Genomic DNA, 16,373 nt, shown 5'->3' on the forward strand with positions numbered 1-16,373 from the left:
GCCAGTCATTTAAAGCAACAGAAATGTATCCTTTTATAGTTCATCAAGGGAAATATATATTTTTTCAGTGACATACACAGAGACACAAAACTAGGAGGTGACGGGAAGAAGGGGTTTGGAAGGGCATAAAAGGGTAAGGGGGATATGATCAAAATAGGCCACAAGACCCAAACCAGTGTCACTAGTCAGACATTAAGTTGTTGGCAGATCCTTTGTCCTCCAGAATTCCTGGGGAAGAAGTCTGTGTGTATCTGGCTTCTTGTGGCTGCCAACACAGTGTGCCTTGTAGTCACTGTAATCTTTACTTCCATGGCCTTGTTGCCTCTGCCCTGTCTGTTAGCACCAGTGTCTCCTACTGCACTCACTCTGCTTGTGCTTAGGGACCATTCAGATAATCTCCCTCAGCATCTCTCTCCATCTCAAGATCCTTAACCACATGTGCAAAGACCCTTTCCATGTGACAGGGTAGGGCAGTGCACGAGGGCTGTTGTACAGCAGCAATACTCTATACCAGGCTGGGTTCCTAGTACATCAAGGGTGTCATCTGGTACTTGTAAGGCAGGAGAGAAGTGTTGTTTCCACATCACAGGTTGCTGGGCCGAGCCAAAAACCAACAGTCTGCCTGAGTTTAACAGTTTGCAGCTAGTTGGGTGTTAACGGAAGCTATTTAGGTTTCCTTTTGAAATTCCTGATTTACAGGAAAATCACAACCGGTACAAAAATTTACAAATACTTTCAGCTAGCCTCTCCATATGTAATTGCTGGGCTTTGTGCTATCACTCCCTCTGCATGCATTTTAGTAAGTTTTTTGGTTATCTTAGTTGCTGAAAAATATCACAGCACACTTAAAAAGGGGGTTAGGTAGGGGTCTTTTTATCAACTTACCAAAATATTTTTATGCAAACTTGGGGAACTAATTTACTTACCTTTATTCAAATTTTATCAGTTGTCTTGTGTTAAACTAAAAAACAACAGATACTGAACAGGATCCAACACAGGACTACATACTCAGCTGTCACATCTCTTGAGTCTCACTTGAAATTTGAAACTTTTGACAAATATAGGCTTATGAGACATCATCTCTGAATGTACTCCAGGCTGGCCTTGAACATGGAGCCTCTTGCCTCAGCAGCCGATGTGCAGGGATTACAGGTGTGCAAAACCATGCTCCTGGCTAGGCTCAGAATTTTGTAGAATACTCCTTGACTCAGTTTTATGCATTTTGGTTGGGGTGTTGTGTAGGGTTAAATGTCTGTGTACCACAACAGGATGTACAAACAGGAAACTGTCTTAATGGGAGCTGAAGAGGTGGCTCAGCAGTTAAGAGCATTGGCTTCATTTCCAAAGGATCTGGGTTCAGTTCCCAGCACCAACATGGCAGCTCAGCACTGTCTGAATTTCAATTCAATAGGATCTAATACCCTCCCTCCTTCCAGCTTCTTAGGCACCAGGCACATACATGGTACACTGACATGCATGCAGGCAAAATATCTGTACATGTAAAATAAGGAAAAAAAATAAAAAATTGTCTTAGTAATAGCAATATTAAAGTGTGCCCCTTCTTCTGAGAGAGCTAGCAAAAATAAAAGTGAGATGTGTCAAGAGAATACAGGGAGAGTTGGAAAGTGGCAATAGGGGGTGGATATGATCATAGTTCATTGTACACATATGTGAAATTCTCAAAACAAAAAAAGTCTTGCTCTCTAGCTCAGGCTGACATCAAACAAATAATGTTAGGGACACAGGTCAGTGGTGAGGCATCGAGTTTCAGTCTTCAGTAACATCAAAAACATAGGTATACACAAATTAACTCAGGAAAACTAGCAGGTATCCGTATCTTTAACACCAGCACTTGTGAGGTAGAGGCGGGAGGACTCTAAGACTAAGGCCACCCTCAGCTACAAAGTGAGTCTGAGGCTGGTATAGGATACATGAGAACTAGTGCGTAAGAACATAGAGAATATGAAGCTGACAACACAAAGCCGAACTTTGTGGCTCTACAAAATATGCTTCACTGTTAAATGACTTTGAGCACACAGTTTTAGTAAAACTTTTCTTTCAAGGCACTCGCTTGAAACGTATGTTCTCTTGTCATCAGCTTCACTGAGTGTTAAACACAAGAGAGCGTGTGGCATGTTGCAGCAGAGAGCCAAAACAGAGAAGCTTTGAAGCTGCTGAGGGCCTCCCAGCCAGGATCGCAGCTACTTCCTTACTGCTACAGGAAACAGGTTTTGTACCCTGTAGTGTAGTATGCTCACAGACCAATCCTTCCCTCTTCCCAGCTACCTCTCAACCAAACCATCAGACCAGCCAGAGTGGAAGCACCCAGCAGAGCACCAGGCTACCAGTTCTATAGCAACATGATGGGAAAGGGGCAAACGGTGCTTTTCAGAAAGCTAAATGGCTATCCTATAATCTGAGATTATGTGCTCTTAATTGGGGACTGATAGAATAGTTTTACATAGTGATTTTAGGAGCAGATAGCATTTTGTGTGTGTGTATGTGTGTGTTTGGGGGTAGGGAGAATTGCCTTACTAGCTTGTGAAACTAGTAGTTTGAAATATTTAAATACTTCAATCAATTAAAATGTTAAGTAGATTTGATGGTTGTTCAAATTAGGACTGGTTGAACCCTATACACATAATGGCCATCCAACAACACGGTTACATCATCTTTTATTAAAAGTGGATATATGAATTCAAATGAGACACCAACTTAAAAAGAACATGTTTCCATGACCCCTCACTACCACAGAAGGAGTCTGTCATCCTAGGCAAATAGTATGGGTGCAGTACAGACATGACCAACACTGGATATCCAGGCAGGCTGCTCTTCTGGATCCCACAGTACCACAGGATGTTGCTGGTCTTGATGTACACTTTGGCCCACTTACCTTTACATTTCAGTCACACTATATAGCATTCAGTATTTACATACATGGAACAGAGCAGACATAATGTGTGTTCCAAGAATAACATTTTGTGGACTTCTGTGTTAGAAAGAACTCCGTGTTTCAATTCTCTTTATGTCTTTCTTAGCTACTTTTAAGAAGACCAGTTCCATAGAAACACATAAGCTGGAACATACCTTTAGAAAACCTTACAGAAATCAATGTAAACTGCATTGTATCTGCCCATAAAAAAAAAATCAACTAAGCCCCATTCCCTTTAATGTTAAAAATAAAAAAGTAGCTAGCTATTACACTTTATAGTAGGTTCCAGACCAAATATTAGGTAATCATTGGCATTCTGGGCCGGATGGGTCTACGTCTGTCATTCTGGGATCTGTTCCTTTCTGTCAAAGTGGTCTACATACATTTGCCAAGAACATTTATATTAAACTTCAAATTACTCCTGGTTGTATCCAGAATATATGTTAGGAACCTCTAAAAGGAATTTGCTTTCCGCCAGCTATGCCATGTTAGTAATTACTGAGATGACAGTAGAGACTCTGGGGACAGGCAGGGGCCCAGTATGCAAGCACAGGTCAAGCGTCTGGCCAAGGAGCTCGATGACCCAGCAGTACTTAGTTCTTCTTGGTTTTCTTCAGATAGCGATTCCGCAAAGACTTGTTGAAACCCATGATCGTTTTAAAATAAATCCAACGGGGCAAGATTGAGTTTATTGAGCCCTAGGGAAAGAAATGGGGGAGATATATCAGCATAGCCCCAGACCAAGATAAACTTAAGTGAAGCCTATCTGCCACCTTCCATTTCTCTATATTATTATTTTCAGAGATTTAAAAAGTTAGGTACTCAGTTTGAAGTAAAATATAAATGTCTCTTTAAGGATTAAAGATGGGCACCACCTTGTCTGGCAAAGAATTATGTCTTGATTCTAAGAAATCATAGAAAGAAAAGCCCAAGCTGGAAAACATGGCTAAGATTTAGAAATGTACATACCATGATGGCGTGGATCACATATCCAGTGGTTCGGGTCTGCAGACCTACTGTTTTAATTGCAGACTTCACAAATGTCTCTGCAGAGGGCTTATCCAAAGTCGGCTTCCGTATTTTTGCCAGTTTTGTAGCTACAAAGAATGGCAGGACACTCTGGAAAGAACAGCCCCATATGAAAGGAGAAAACAAAACATGCCATTGATTAGGAAGGCTACCAACTCAGAACTGAGTGTGATGGCTGCCTGACTGTAGTGACAGTAGACGCATCCTCATGATATCTGGAGTTTATATCATTAGAAGTGGGAGAGACGTGCTGCTCTCTAAGGCTAACTTCACAGAACATGTAATAGCAAAATCATGAACTGCAATACAGCGATGACCTACGGGTAAAACAGAATGGGAGGCTTGGAAATATGAAACACAAGCAAGCATTTCTGAATCTTTAAAAGGAAAGGAATGGGCAGAAGCTAGAGGAGCTGAGGCTCAGGATGGCCTTCCTAGCCTGGTCAAGGGGCCCCCTGCTGTGCAGTCAAGCAGCATGTGGTTTCGGGTGTCCTATGGGGACGACTTTGCTGCACCATGCCTGATGAATTATGCTTGTTTCATGAGCTTTATTCCTTCACAGGTGACATTCCACTCTCCTGGCCTTCGGTCACCACTTCTCCTCCCTAGTGTTTTAACGTCCTGCTCCTGAAGTTTTATCAACTGCTAATGCTAAGATGGGACCACATCTTTTTAGCCACCTTCTGTTTTGGGAAGAGATAATAAGAAAACAGCTTGGGTGACGAGAAGTCACTTGACAGGACAGATGTGGAGTGGTAAATCTAAATATGAGCTTTCCCAGGCACTTCACAAATGTGAGGTTCCCTACTGCACATGCACCCTATGTCCTGGGTGTGACACAATACAGAACACACAAAGATCCAGCACTATGATGAGTTCTGAGAGTCATGGTGAGAGAGTTTCACTCTGTGACACAAAAGACTTCAGGTGTACAGAAGCTCACCAAACACTTGTTACTCTCACAAGTGTGAAAAGAAGGGGTGAGATCCACTGACACTGCTATTTAAGAAAAGGAATAGTTCAATATGTGGTTGAAATAAAAAAAATGTTTACACTACAAACAAAGCTGAGGTCTCGCCACACTTTGGATTTCTTTTCTGCTGAGACCGAAAGGAACAGCCCCACATCTCTTTGGGGATTTATTTATATGTGTATTTTTTTCATACATAATTTTGCATTCTTCTCACTCCCAATTATAAGTCAAAGAATATAGTTCACCTCCCTTACTGTGGGAGCTGAGCCTTCAACCCATCTATTCAGACTCTACCTGGGGCCATCCTCCATCTTCCTCACCTTACAGGAGGCAAGCCCACACCAAGTCACTAGTCACTAGAGCACAGCAGCAGCCGGGGCGACTTTGACTCTGTAACTTGACTTCTGAGGATATATTTATTGGGATTATTAGTATCCATCACTTTTTAATGAGAAAATGTTTTGTCAAGTCTTTAGTCCATTTTATTCCATCACTATGAAGGCAGATTGAGGAAATCTCAGACTGAACTGTGGGGTCCAATTGTTACGTTGTTGTTCACTACCTAAAGACCAGAGCAGGACAAAGCCATGTGTAAGCGCCAATGGCAGGGAATGACGTGCACCTGACAGCTTCCTCTTTTTTTCTTTTTTTTTTTCTGTATGATTCTTGGTTATATGTAAGACTGAGAAGGCCTTTCCAGAAAACTCAGTGTACAGGGATGCTGGGAAGTCTTGAGCTCCAGAGATAAGCCAGTCTGTAACCATGCCTTTCACTTGTGCAGAATGCTTTGCACTTCTCTTTCATCCATCTTTCTGCTCTTTCAGAAAACATAAACAGCATAAATTGGACTATTTTGATATTGCGAAATTCATTTGCACTGCCTGCCTGAGCCACATGGTGGCACCACAAGATAATGCATGGCTTTAGGGTTCAGCTAGCTTCTGGTGGGATTCTGAAGGAGCCTCCAGCTATTGGGGGTTGGGAAAGACATGCATATCTGGGAATTCCTAGTCAAGTTATATTTTCCCAACTAAGAAATGGGAATCCTAAGCTGGAAGATTGTGTCCATCCTTCCTGGATATAAAATCAAGGTGTCCAACAGTGATCTACTGAAGTATGATGGGTTCAGAGACGGCTTTGGGTGTAAGCCACAGGAGCAGAGGAGAGCAGTGAGGAGCGAGGCACTTTCAGGGACTGCAGGGAGTTCCGTACAGTCCGAAAGAAAACAGGTCCAAGCACTAGGCAAGTTCTCGAGCACCAGCTCAAGAAGACAAGTGTACCACCTCCATCTGGGTGCTGAGAACAGCATGAGGTACACAGCAGGGCAGGGCAGAATAGCAGTTCAGAAGCAGAGCACGAAGCAGCACTAAGGGCCTTTTCCCTGAGCCAGCATTTTAAATATTCTAAAACTTAAGCAAGATCATCTGCCTCAAGTAAGCAAACCTACTGATCTAGCTGTGGACGGTATTAAGAGGAGTAAGTGAAGTTTATGGAAAAAGTAAATTAATCTTTTATGTCAAAAGCCATCAAAGTAATGCCAAAGAAACAATAATTCCATCCTCTGCCTATGCAGGAAAGGATTATAGGAAACAAGTCAGAAATATCTATACTTCTACAGAAAGTTTTCAAAGCAGTAAAACTTAAAAATCACTTACACCAATAAGTCACCATTATAATTTTTGCCCCCTCAGAAACAACCTGACCCTGACAGCCACAGCTGTGGGCAAGTATCCTGATTTCCAAATTTAGAATCTCAAACTGGAAATAATCAGTTAGGCCACAAGGCAAAAGCTGATGCTGCTATGTCTGTGCTCAGTTATTAAATAAACAGCCCCGGAGATCAGAATTTGGTATGTTTTCCTCCCCTTTTCCACTGGTGTAGACGGCTTAGACTATGGTCTTCACAGAGCATGTGCTGTGGAGTCTTGATTCAGGGCAGAAAAGGCACTACAACTGGGTGCCATGGCAGGGAGGGAAGAAGGTGCCCGAAGACACATGGCAGACGTGAGAATCAAACTCAGAATCATAGAACTTCACATGGCAGTCAGCTATGAACTAATATCCTCTTCAACCTAAAAATGATCAGACCTTTCCATGATAATGCTTGGGGAAATGTGGATCAAGGGGTAGCAGGCTGTGTTCTTTTGAACAAGGTTCTAGCTGTGGCATCTAATCTTGTTAATGTGCCCTTCTCTAGATTCACTTGTCCCTCCCCACTTCTCCATCTTCTGGTCCAGCAGAGCGAAGAGCAAGGCAAAGCCAACTCCAGGGCATTTTCAGCATGAGGCTGACAACATGAGCACATGGTTGTTTGCTTTGTTTTCTTTCTTTTCCAAGGGGTGTGTGTGTGTGTGTGTGTGTGTGTGTGTGTGTGTGTGTGTGTGTGTGTGTGAGAGAGAGAGAGAGAGAGAGAGAGAGAGAGAGAGAGAGAGAGAGAGAGAGAGAAAGAGAGAGGTACCTGTTAAATGGGTGTGTTTTCAGGAGTCTTTCTTTGATCACTCTCCACCTTTATTTTTTAGGACATAAAAGAAATTATATTTTGGGGACTTGTTGAGACTGAAGCTGGCCAACGGGCTTCAGGAACCTGCCTGTCTTCGCTTCTTTCTCCAGAGCTGGGGTTAGAGGCACATGCCCAGCTTTCTTTCACACCCACTGCTCTCTCTCTCTCTAGCCTATGCACATTCTTAAGACAAAGGCTGTGGCTCTGTGAGTTTAGGGAAACCTCACTGTTTTAAAATCTGTGTCTTCATTTATTGAACCTTAGGATCTGAAGTCCTCCAGAGCACATAGCTAACTAAACACACACATTATAGTTTTGCTTGATGAACTCAGTGGTTACAAGAATTCATTGAGTGACTATTGATCTTACAAAGAACCTGCCTTCAAATGTATAGAATGTGTATGTTAGTATTTACAGAGGAGAAAAAAGAGGAAAACTGAAACTACACAACCCCCAATCTATAAATGTATTTGAGTGCTTCCTAGAAGATGTTTAGGTACATGGGATACAATCACGTGAAGAAACAAACAAACAAAAATCCCAAACAAACAAACAAACAAAACCAGACCCTGATTTCACAGAGGGATGTGGGCACAGAGCATTGATGTTAGCGACTATTTCTGTAATTAGTCTTAGAAACGGTCATATATAAGCAATGTGCTGCCAGAAGGGACAGAAGCTAGCCCAGAGATTGCACAGCCGAGGAACAGCAAGGGTGGAATTTTAGGCAGGGAGGTGAAATGACTGGATTTTGCTGTATCAACTGTGGCTACAGTGAGCAGACACTATCCTATCAGCAAGGATAGCAGTAGTGGGGTATTCTAGTTAGTGATACGATTGCCATGATAAACATTGTGACCTTAAGTAACTTGGAGAGGAAAGGGATTATTTCAGCTTACAGTCAGGAAGTCAGGATAGGGAACCACCCACTGTGAGGTGCCATCCCTCCCCGAGCCCATCAATCAAAAACTGCCCTATAAGCCAATCTGGTGGGGGCATTTTCTCAGCTAAGGTTCCTTCTTCCCGGTGATGCTAGCTGAGTCACATGACAGGCTGATTCTTTAGCACAGGAGGTCAGAGAGATGGTCCAGAGTAAGATACAATGGCACCTGAGATTAACAAGTGGGAGCAGTGACGTTATGAGATATAGCCAGAGTGGAGACATCTTCAGACATCTTCAGCCCTTAGTGATCTGATGCACTGCAGACCCTCAGCCCTGGAGTTGTATAAGTCTGGATCAGTAAATTCCCTGTACTTTCTCCACCTGCTGAGATGTACAGCACTGTCGCTATAGGGGTCACTGTACTCCTGATTTTTTTGTTCACTGTCTGCCTTTCTTGCTACCATAATCCCAAGTATCATCCAAAAACTACACTCTACGTACTTCCTAATGGAAGAAATGTGAAACATAATACACAGGCCTCTGGTTTAGGGTCCACTGATTGGTAGTGTGTTTAAGTATCTGTCTACTTTGTCTTGTGTGCCTTGAGGCAGGGATCTTGAGTCTTATTTCTGTTGTCCCACTTCTGACAAACGGCAGTCACTCACTGACTTTAGGCAAGTCATACAACTGTTAATTTTTATTCTCCAGTCTGTGACATGGGGTCAGGTTAATATCAAACTCAATGAAGTAATAGTGAATGAACATGGGGTATACTGTAGGTGCTCCATAAATGCATGCACTTCTGTTTCTCGTCTCTTTTCTATACTCGCCATCACTCCCCAGTTTCTAATGTCTTTATATATGTCACATTATTCATCCCATTTGCCTTCAGGAGTCAGAAATTAAGGATCGATTTTGCACAGGTCAGATAACCATTGAGGGGTGACAGCAGAATTCATATTGGTCTGTTGACGCTGAGTTCAGTGTTCCTCACTATCTCTAAGCACACAGCAATGAGGTTTGGATAAAACTAGACTGACCAAGAGAGTACTGAAGTCTCTATGCGTTGAAATGGCTAAAATCCAGACGCACTATCTCATCATATGGCAAGTGTGTAAAGAGTATAGGGTACTAAATTTAAGGTAAACTGTCTACGGAAGTAGGATGGTTGTATGTTTTAAGAAGTTGGCTTACCACTGACGGCTTACTGGTGCCTTCCCATGTGACACTTAAGGAGGACAGAGCAGTACATCCCTCCTGTTGTGGACAGAAAAGCATAACCGGAATCTAACTACAAGTATGTGTCAGATAATCCCTAAATGAGGGCTGTGCTCTTCCAAAACATCAGTGGCATGAAAAAGCAACAGAGTCCAGATGGAAAGAAACACAAGAAACAGGAGATGGAATACCCAATCCTACCAAAGCACTGGCTGGGGACAGGGCTCAGAGGCAGAGCACGTGTCTAGTATTTGCCTAGAGCTTGTACAGTCAATCCCCAGCACCAGAAAACCAAAGGAAACTGTAAAGAGTGTTACAGAAGTGGGTGTGGTGCTGCATGCTGGAAATCTCAGCACTCCAGAGGCAAAGGAACGAGGACTGAGTTCAAGACCAGCCTGGGCTACATAGTGAGACCTTGTGTCAAAAAAAGTTAAAAAAAAAAAAAGAGTAAAAAATAAAAAAATGAATAAATAAATACAAGAACAGGTGAAACAGTGAGCACAGATGATCTCTTCAAAAACATTACACCAGCATTCAACCTCACGTTGTTGGCACTGTCACAGTCATCTAAGAACAGCCTTACTTTTCAGATGTGCACTAAGGAATCTGCGGAAATGGAAGAACATGTGCAGCTTCCTCTCTAAAGCTATCTAATGGCTCTAGAGTGAGTAATAACCACCAGGAGGTAATAACCACCAGGAGGAAGGCTGGGCCGATCGATGAGACTGCTCCTCCTCTTTACCGTCTCTAGGCCGACAACCTTTCTGTTCTGCTTTGTTTCTTTTTTTGCTTTTTGAGACGAGGTTTCTCTATGTAGCCTTCACTGTCCTGAAACTTGCTTTGTAGACCAGGCTAGCTTTGAACTCAGAGATCAACCTGCCTCTGCCTCCCAAGTGCTAGAGTTAAAGCCGGTGCCACCACTGCCTGGCTCAACTTATTTTTTTAATAGTTTATATTAAACTATTAAAACTATGCTTTAATAGTTAAAATTATCTCTAAATAAAAAAGGACTTAGGAAGGGAACCAAGAGGACTGTGGGAGCTGAAGTGGCCCCGGCTATTCCTCACTTACTCAGCATTTACTGACTGCTAGTGAACACAGGGTAGACTAGGGACCATTCTCCTCACTTAGATTTCACCTGAGTTTTATTCTTTGAAGGATGTATTCTTTGAAGAATAAGTTTCTTTTGCTGCTCCTCATAAGTCTTCAATAAATTGTTAAAAAGAGAGAACATTAGCAACACTGAGGTAGTAAACAGCTTTGTTCAGGAACACACTGCAACCTGGGAGTGGTGGTATATGGCTTTTACCCAGCAGGCAGGTGGCAGAGGCAGGTGCTTTGTGAGTTCAAGGCCAGCCTGGTCTATAATGTAACACACACAACAAAACAAACAAACAAAAAGCCACTTGGTGAGCAGGCCCAGCGGCAGCAGCAGACAGAGGCATGTGCAGCTCAGGGAAGAAGAAGAAAAATGGTAATCCAGTGTCTGAGGCCTGAGACACGGACTAAGGGAAATGAACTGGAACCCAAGCCTTGAAGATGGACTGACTTCCAGGGCTCAGGGACAAAAAGGAGCTTGGAGGCATGTGGAACAGCCCTGAGGAGGGGGTTTGGGGTGATTTCTAGTCTTACCATGTTACTATCAGGCAGAGCTCTAAGGAAATACCTTTGAGGTATTGTGAAAATGAGAGCCACAGGCATATCAAAGGGCAGAGCATGCAGAGGACATACGAGGTCCTCTCTAGCCTCAACATAATGAGTAGGCAAGAACACTGACGCCTTGTGGGGTCTGAATTCAATACTCAGGTAGAGCCACCTGAGGCCAGTAAGAGAAGCCAGCAGCACTGATCTGACCCAAGAAACATGGGATGGAATGGAAGGTGGAGCAGGCCACTCGATCCCCCCAGTCCTTAATCTGGAAGACAAACACCACCCAGAGAAAAGCAGGTCAGTTTCAGCTCAACATGGACTCTCTGCTCTACTCAGTACCCTGGGATTTATTTTCACAGTAGGACAGCCACATTTTTCTTCATAATCATCTTTTTCTTAGTAATTCATTCTAAGTGAAGACCTCAAGTGAATCTTAGTAAGAAAGACAATGATGGATGAAATTAAATAACTTAAAATTTACTAATGGAAACAATATAAGCTTATCAAAATAAAAATTTTCAGAAGGTAATTACTAATGTTCTTGGAGGTAGTTTCTAGTCATATCAGGTTAATATCAGGTAGAGACTCCAAGAAAACTACTCTTGTGGAAAACAGGCTATGAAAAGGTGAGAAGGGATAGTATCTCTGCTTTCTGTGTTAACAGGGCAATGCTGGCCACTGCCTCCAGGGTACCGTCCAGTGGACCTTAGAGTTCCTGCTGAGCCTCGCTGGAGCCTAAAAATGACTGAAATAACAGATTCCCGGGGAAAGGTAACACTGAGTGGCACAGGAACCTTACCTTCTGCCAGTGTTAGCTGGCTTCCTTGTTATCAAAATCCAATCTAAGGGGGATTCCAGTTACCAGCATTACAAATGGTATCATCATAGACATAAACTACAAGACTCTACAAAACCCTGTCTTTCCAAACACAGGGAACTGAAAAATTAAACGGTACCAAGTAAGTGGTCAGTAAACACTCCTAGGAAGTAAGCTCAGGAAAGGGCATGGGAGAAGCAGGCTTTTCTTCATGGACCCTAAAGATGAGGGATCATTTCTGTACCCTTCCTTATGATGGGAGACTTGGCTCTAATACTACTGAAAATAAAAAGACGTAGAAAATACATCTAGATAATTCTTAGTGCCATCTTGATTATCTACACATATAAACTAGAGTGATCACAGCAGCCTCACACTTTCTGGCTTCATTATTTCCTGAGTACAATGGCCTTAGTAGCCTATGGGTAGGACAAGTGCTCTAATAGCAAACAGATCTGGATTTGAGTCCTGGATCAACCTGGGGAAATGAGTTACCTGTTTTAACCCTAATCCCCACATACGCTAAGAGCTCTGATCACAGAAGACCAAACATTGAATGATTCTTCTATTCACAGGGTGGGCTAAGAACAGGTGACTGTGGTGAGACGAAAAATAGAATGGTCGTTGCCAGGGGCTGGGGGAGAGCAAAAGCAAAGTGAGCATTTAACGGCGTTCAGTTTCTGTTTGGGGAGGTGAAGAATGGCGGCAGTGACCGTTCATCAGTGAGCACAGTCACAGCCCTGAGCTGCATGAAGATGTCGACAGCCTAAGTTCTGGGTTATGTATTTTCTACCACAATTTTAAAGAGTCAGATTGTCTCAAAATAAACGGTGAGCATTTACAATAATGAGGCTTCAACTGTTTACATTTGGTTCTAGTTCAGGTATCCTAGTTAAAAATTTGAGGGGCTAATTTTTAAAAATCTAGACCTAAGAGCATGAGGGAAAAGAAACCATGTCTCTAAGGGAGTGCTCACGTCACAATCGCTTACTGAGGAATGTGATTTTCTTTCGTTGCCAAGACAGCAACTGTTGCTGTGGAAACCACACAAAACCAGGGATACTTAACTGAAACAAACTCCACTTACCTGCACAAAGATGCCCTTGCTCTTATACTCCTCATGGAGGCACTGAGAGAAGAAATCTACAAAGGCCTGGGAGGGAGGTGGGGGTGAGAGAGAAAACACATCTATTACATCAGTCTGCCTGGAGTGTAGCCATGGAGACAACAAAATAATAAATTAACCATTTAACACCGCTGTTTCTAGTCATTCCTTTCACTTCAAATGCAGAAGAGATAAAAACACTTTAAAACCTCAGGAAGCTTTTCTGCTACAAATGATATTATCTTACCAAAAATAACATTTGCTAATTTTTGACTTAATGAGAAAAGCAGCCTCCAAATTATTTTCCAAAGAGAAAAAAATTTTTTTTCATTATGTAACAAAGGATTTAATTCCACTTTCTATTTGCTACTCCAAGAGAAACCGGAGAGTGAATTCGGTTCAGTTCTGTTTTGCTGCTGGGTCCTGTGAGCTCGGTCTGAGAAGTGAGGGTGAGAGCCCATCTGATAATGCAATTGTAAACCCGCCTGGAAACCATGTGGCCGCTTTTCCAATGCAGACTCAGTATCAGGCTTGAAAGGCCAAGTTCAGTGACAACCCAATGAAGGTCTGCACTGGCAAGAGGTGACCTCCATGGAGATTTCCAGATACTGGATTTCTAACACAAGACGTTGACTAAACATCTTCTTGGTATGTTTCAGCCACCAAGAAAACAGGTAGATCGGGGCTGTGGGGCTGTGCAGGTCTCAGAAGATGGCAATGACTGAGTTTTCTCTATGAAAAGGTGTGCTTTGCACTTTTCCTTCTCTGACACACTACACGTTCCTATTACATATTATGATTTACTTATTTCCCCGTAAAGGCTTGCTTAACTTCAGCAACTAAAATGGTCATTCTTCAAAAATATTTTCATGCCTCAGTGAAGTAACTGAAAGTGGAGTGAGCGGCCCACAGACAGGAGAAGGTGCAGTCTGAGTGACTATCCTAGCTGTAACGTGAGGATGTGAATAACAGAGTTGTATGATGACATGGAGTTCTGGGAAATCCCCATCCCACTCTAGACATGACAGTGTCCGGGAACTCTAAGTAAGGTGGCAGAACATTCACTCTCCATTGGTCTATTCTTGTCTGTGAGAATGTCTGTGGTACTGCTAGGATGCACTTCCTTGATATGTGAAGGTCATGTTCATGTTACCAACATTCCAACCTTAGGCTCATTAGTATCAGACTCTAACCCACTGGGTGGACTGGCTTAGGCGAGGTCTCTATGGAAGCATGAGTCTCCCTGTTAAACTAAGGGACCACAAATCTGACCATCAGTGGCTGGGACACACTTGTGTTTCCATCTGTGTCACTCCTGAAACCCACGTGGGCCATCTACCTGCCCTCAGTTGACTACAAACTACCAAGCACAGCACTTCTACAAGGTTAAGTGGCCAGACTGAAAGTCACCCCTCCGTCTTATGTTGACATAATTTACTGCAGTGCTCGTCACCTTGGTTGCAGAGTAGACTGTCAACAGTGGAACCGGGAGCATGCCACTGGCAGAGGAGATGTTGAGAATCACCCCTTTAGATCTGGAATTGAAAACACACCACATAAACGGAAGGACATCGTAGGCACATTTGCTTGTGAACTCTAGTAAGATAGAAGAAAGCAACAGGGCTGCTGGTCTAACTCGCATCTCCCTGCCTCTCATGAGCATTTAATATGTCTGGCCGGTGAATGAAGCATAATTCAATGAACTAAAAATAGCTCTTCTTTACGATGAGCTCATTTTCCAGCCTTAGTAATCCTATGCATGACTGGATCAGCTAGTCTCCATTAGTTGTGTCTGTACTTTCTCGGGTCCTCTGTGGCCACACCATCAGAAATCCCTACTTAGACAGCAGGGATATATTTCAGTGGTAGAATGTCTGACCCGTATGTGCAAGGCACTGCAGCCAATGTCTGCAGAGCAAAAGCCAACGAAGCCCCACACAGACACATCTGCTCTGACTCACTGCCCACTGTCCACTCCAACAATGTGTCTAAGCATTTCCCTCAACACAGTCCTGAGACTCTAGACACCAGAGCCCACCTTTGTTCACATGCAATCAAGTCTTTCATAAACCTTTACAGCAATGGGTACCACCCTTAGACCTGCCTGGGTTATAAGTATTTGGGCATAGAACTGACTTGGAAATTCCACCAGACTGTACTTCATTAACTATTACACTGCCGAAAGACCAGGTTTAACTTTTTCCTGTGACTTTGAGATTACTGAAAGTCAGGCAACTTAAGTCAAGCAGAAATTTCTGCTTCCACAAATAAAAATCAGATTTCGAAAAGCAATGCAGTAAACACACACGTTTCAGCAAGCACGAGAGGTTGAGCAAGGTGTGGACTGATGACTTTAGAAATGTGAGAACTACCTTCCAACTCTCTCTCTCTCAGCACTGAGGATGGAGCACAGGCCCCTGCCTCAGGCTAGTGCTCCACTACTGACCTCAGCCTCAGCCCAACCCTCTTCCCCCCCCCCCACACTAAAGGCTGGCCCAGGCACCTCTCACTCACTCCTCAGCCTCCTCCTTCTACACAGGCTGCTGTCATTCTCTTCCTGGATTTCTAAGTCCTGCTTTGTTTTGTTTTGTTTTGTTTTGTTTTGTCTTGTTTTGTTTTTTTTTCCCACTATTTAGGGGAGGAGGAAGAACCCAGAACCTTTTTATGTAAAACAGCACAGGAAACATGACTAAATAGCATTATGAGTTATTTTAGATATAAATCTGAAAAGAAATAACAGCCTATGGCCATCATTCCATCTGCCAGCCTTTATGCGCGATACCCACTACAACCATCAAAGCGAAGTCTGGGCCCTCTGCTTCATGGGTCTCACAGGAGTTTAGTCAATTGTTTATAAAACAGAAGTCCTTACTAGTAATACACACTTTCCTAAGCAGGGAAACCTACTAACATCTTGGTGATCAAATAAAATTTCAAAATTGAAAATGATATTAAGAAATTTTAAAGTTAGAAGTGGCTAAGATTAGTTACATCATCCTTATATTAGTAGCTTTTTTCCCAAGACAAAGAATAATAGCAACAATTTTTATCAGGAGTTAGAACCCAGCCCTTTTAGACTTAAAAAAAAAAAAGGTAAATTAGCAATAAACACTTAGTTATTTCATCTTCTACATCTATAAAAATTTCTTTGATGAAGGTGAAACAGAACAATCTTTTATTATAATCAAAGAGTGTTCCTTTGGTAAAAAACTGAATAAAAACCACATCAAAAAATTATCATTTTAGGGTGTTGAAAATATTCCCCA

General features: G+C 42.7%; 1 protein-coding gene across 1 annotated transcript in view; it reads right to left on the reverse strand.

Annotated features, from left to right (window-relative positions):
* Positions 1 to 2,652: 2,652 nt before the first annotated feature.
* Hsd17b12 (hydroxysteroid (17-beta) dehydrogenase 12) overlaps positions 2,653 to 16,373 on the reverse strand; it is a 124,093-nt gene continuing 110,372 nt past the window's right edge. Inside the window, 4 exon segments of the mRNA NM_032066.2 lie at positions 2,653 to 3,630; positions 3,902 to 4,051; positions 13,090 to 13,155; positions 14,561 to 14,642. Of these exon segments, the coding sequence (NP_114455.2) occupies positions 3,526 to 3,630; positions 3,902 to 4,051; positions 13,090 to 13,155; positions 14,561 to 14,642 (403 nt within the window). The 3' untranslated portion in view covers positions 2,653 to 3,525.

Source organism: Rattus norvegicus, chromosome 3, assembly GCF_021556685.1.
Source record: "Rattus norvegicus strain SHRSP/BbbUtx chromosome 3, alternate assembly SHRSP_T2T, whole genome shotgun sequence".
NCBI lineage: Eukaryota > Metazoa > Chordata > Mammalia > Rodentia > Muridae > Rattus > Rattus norvegicus.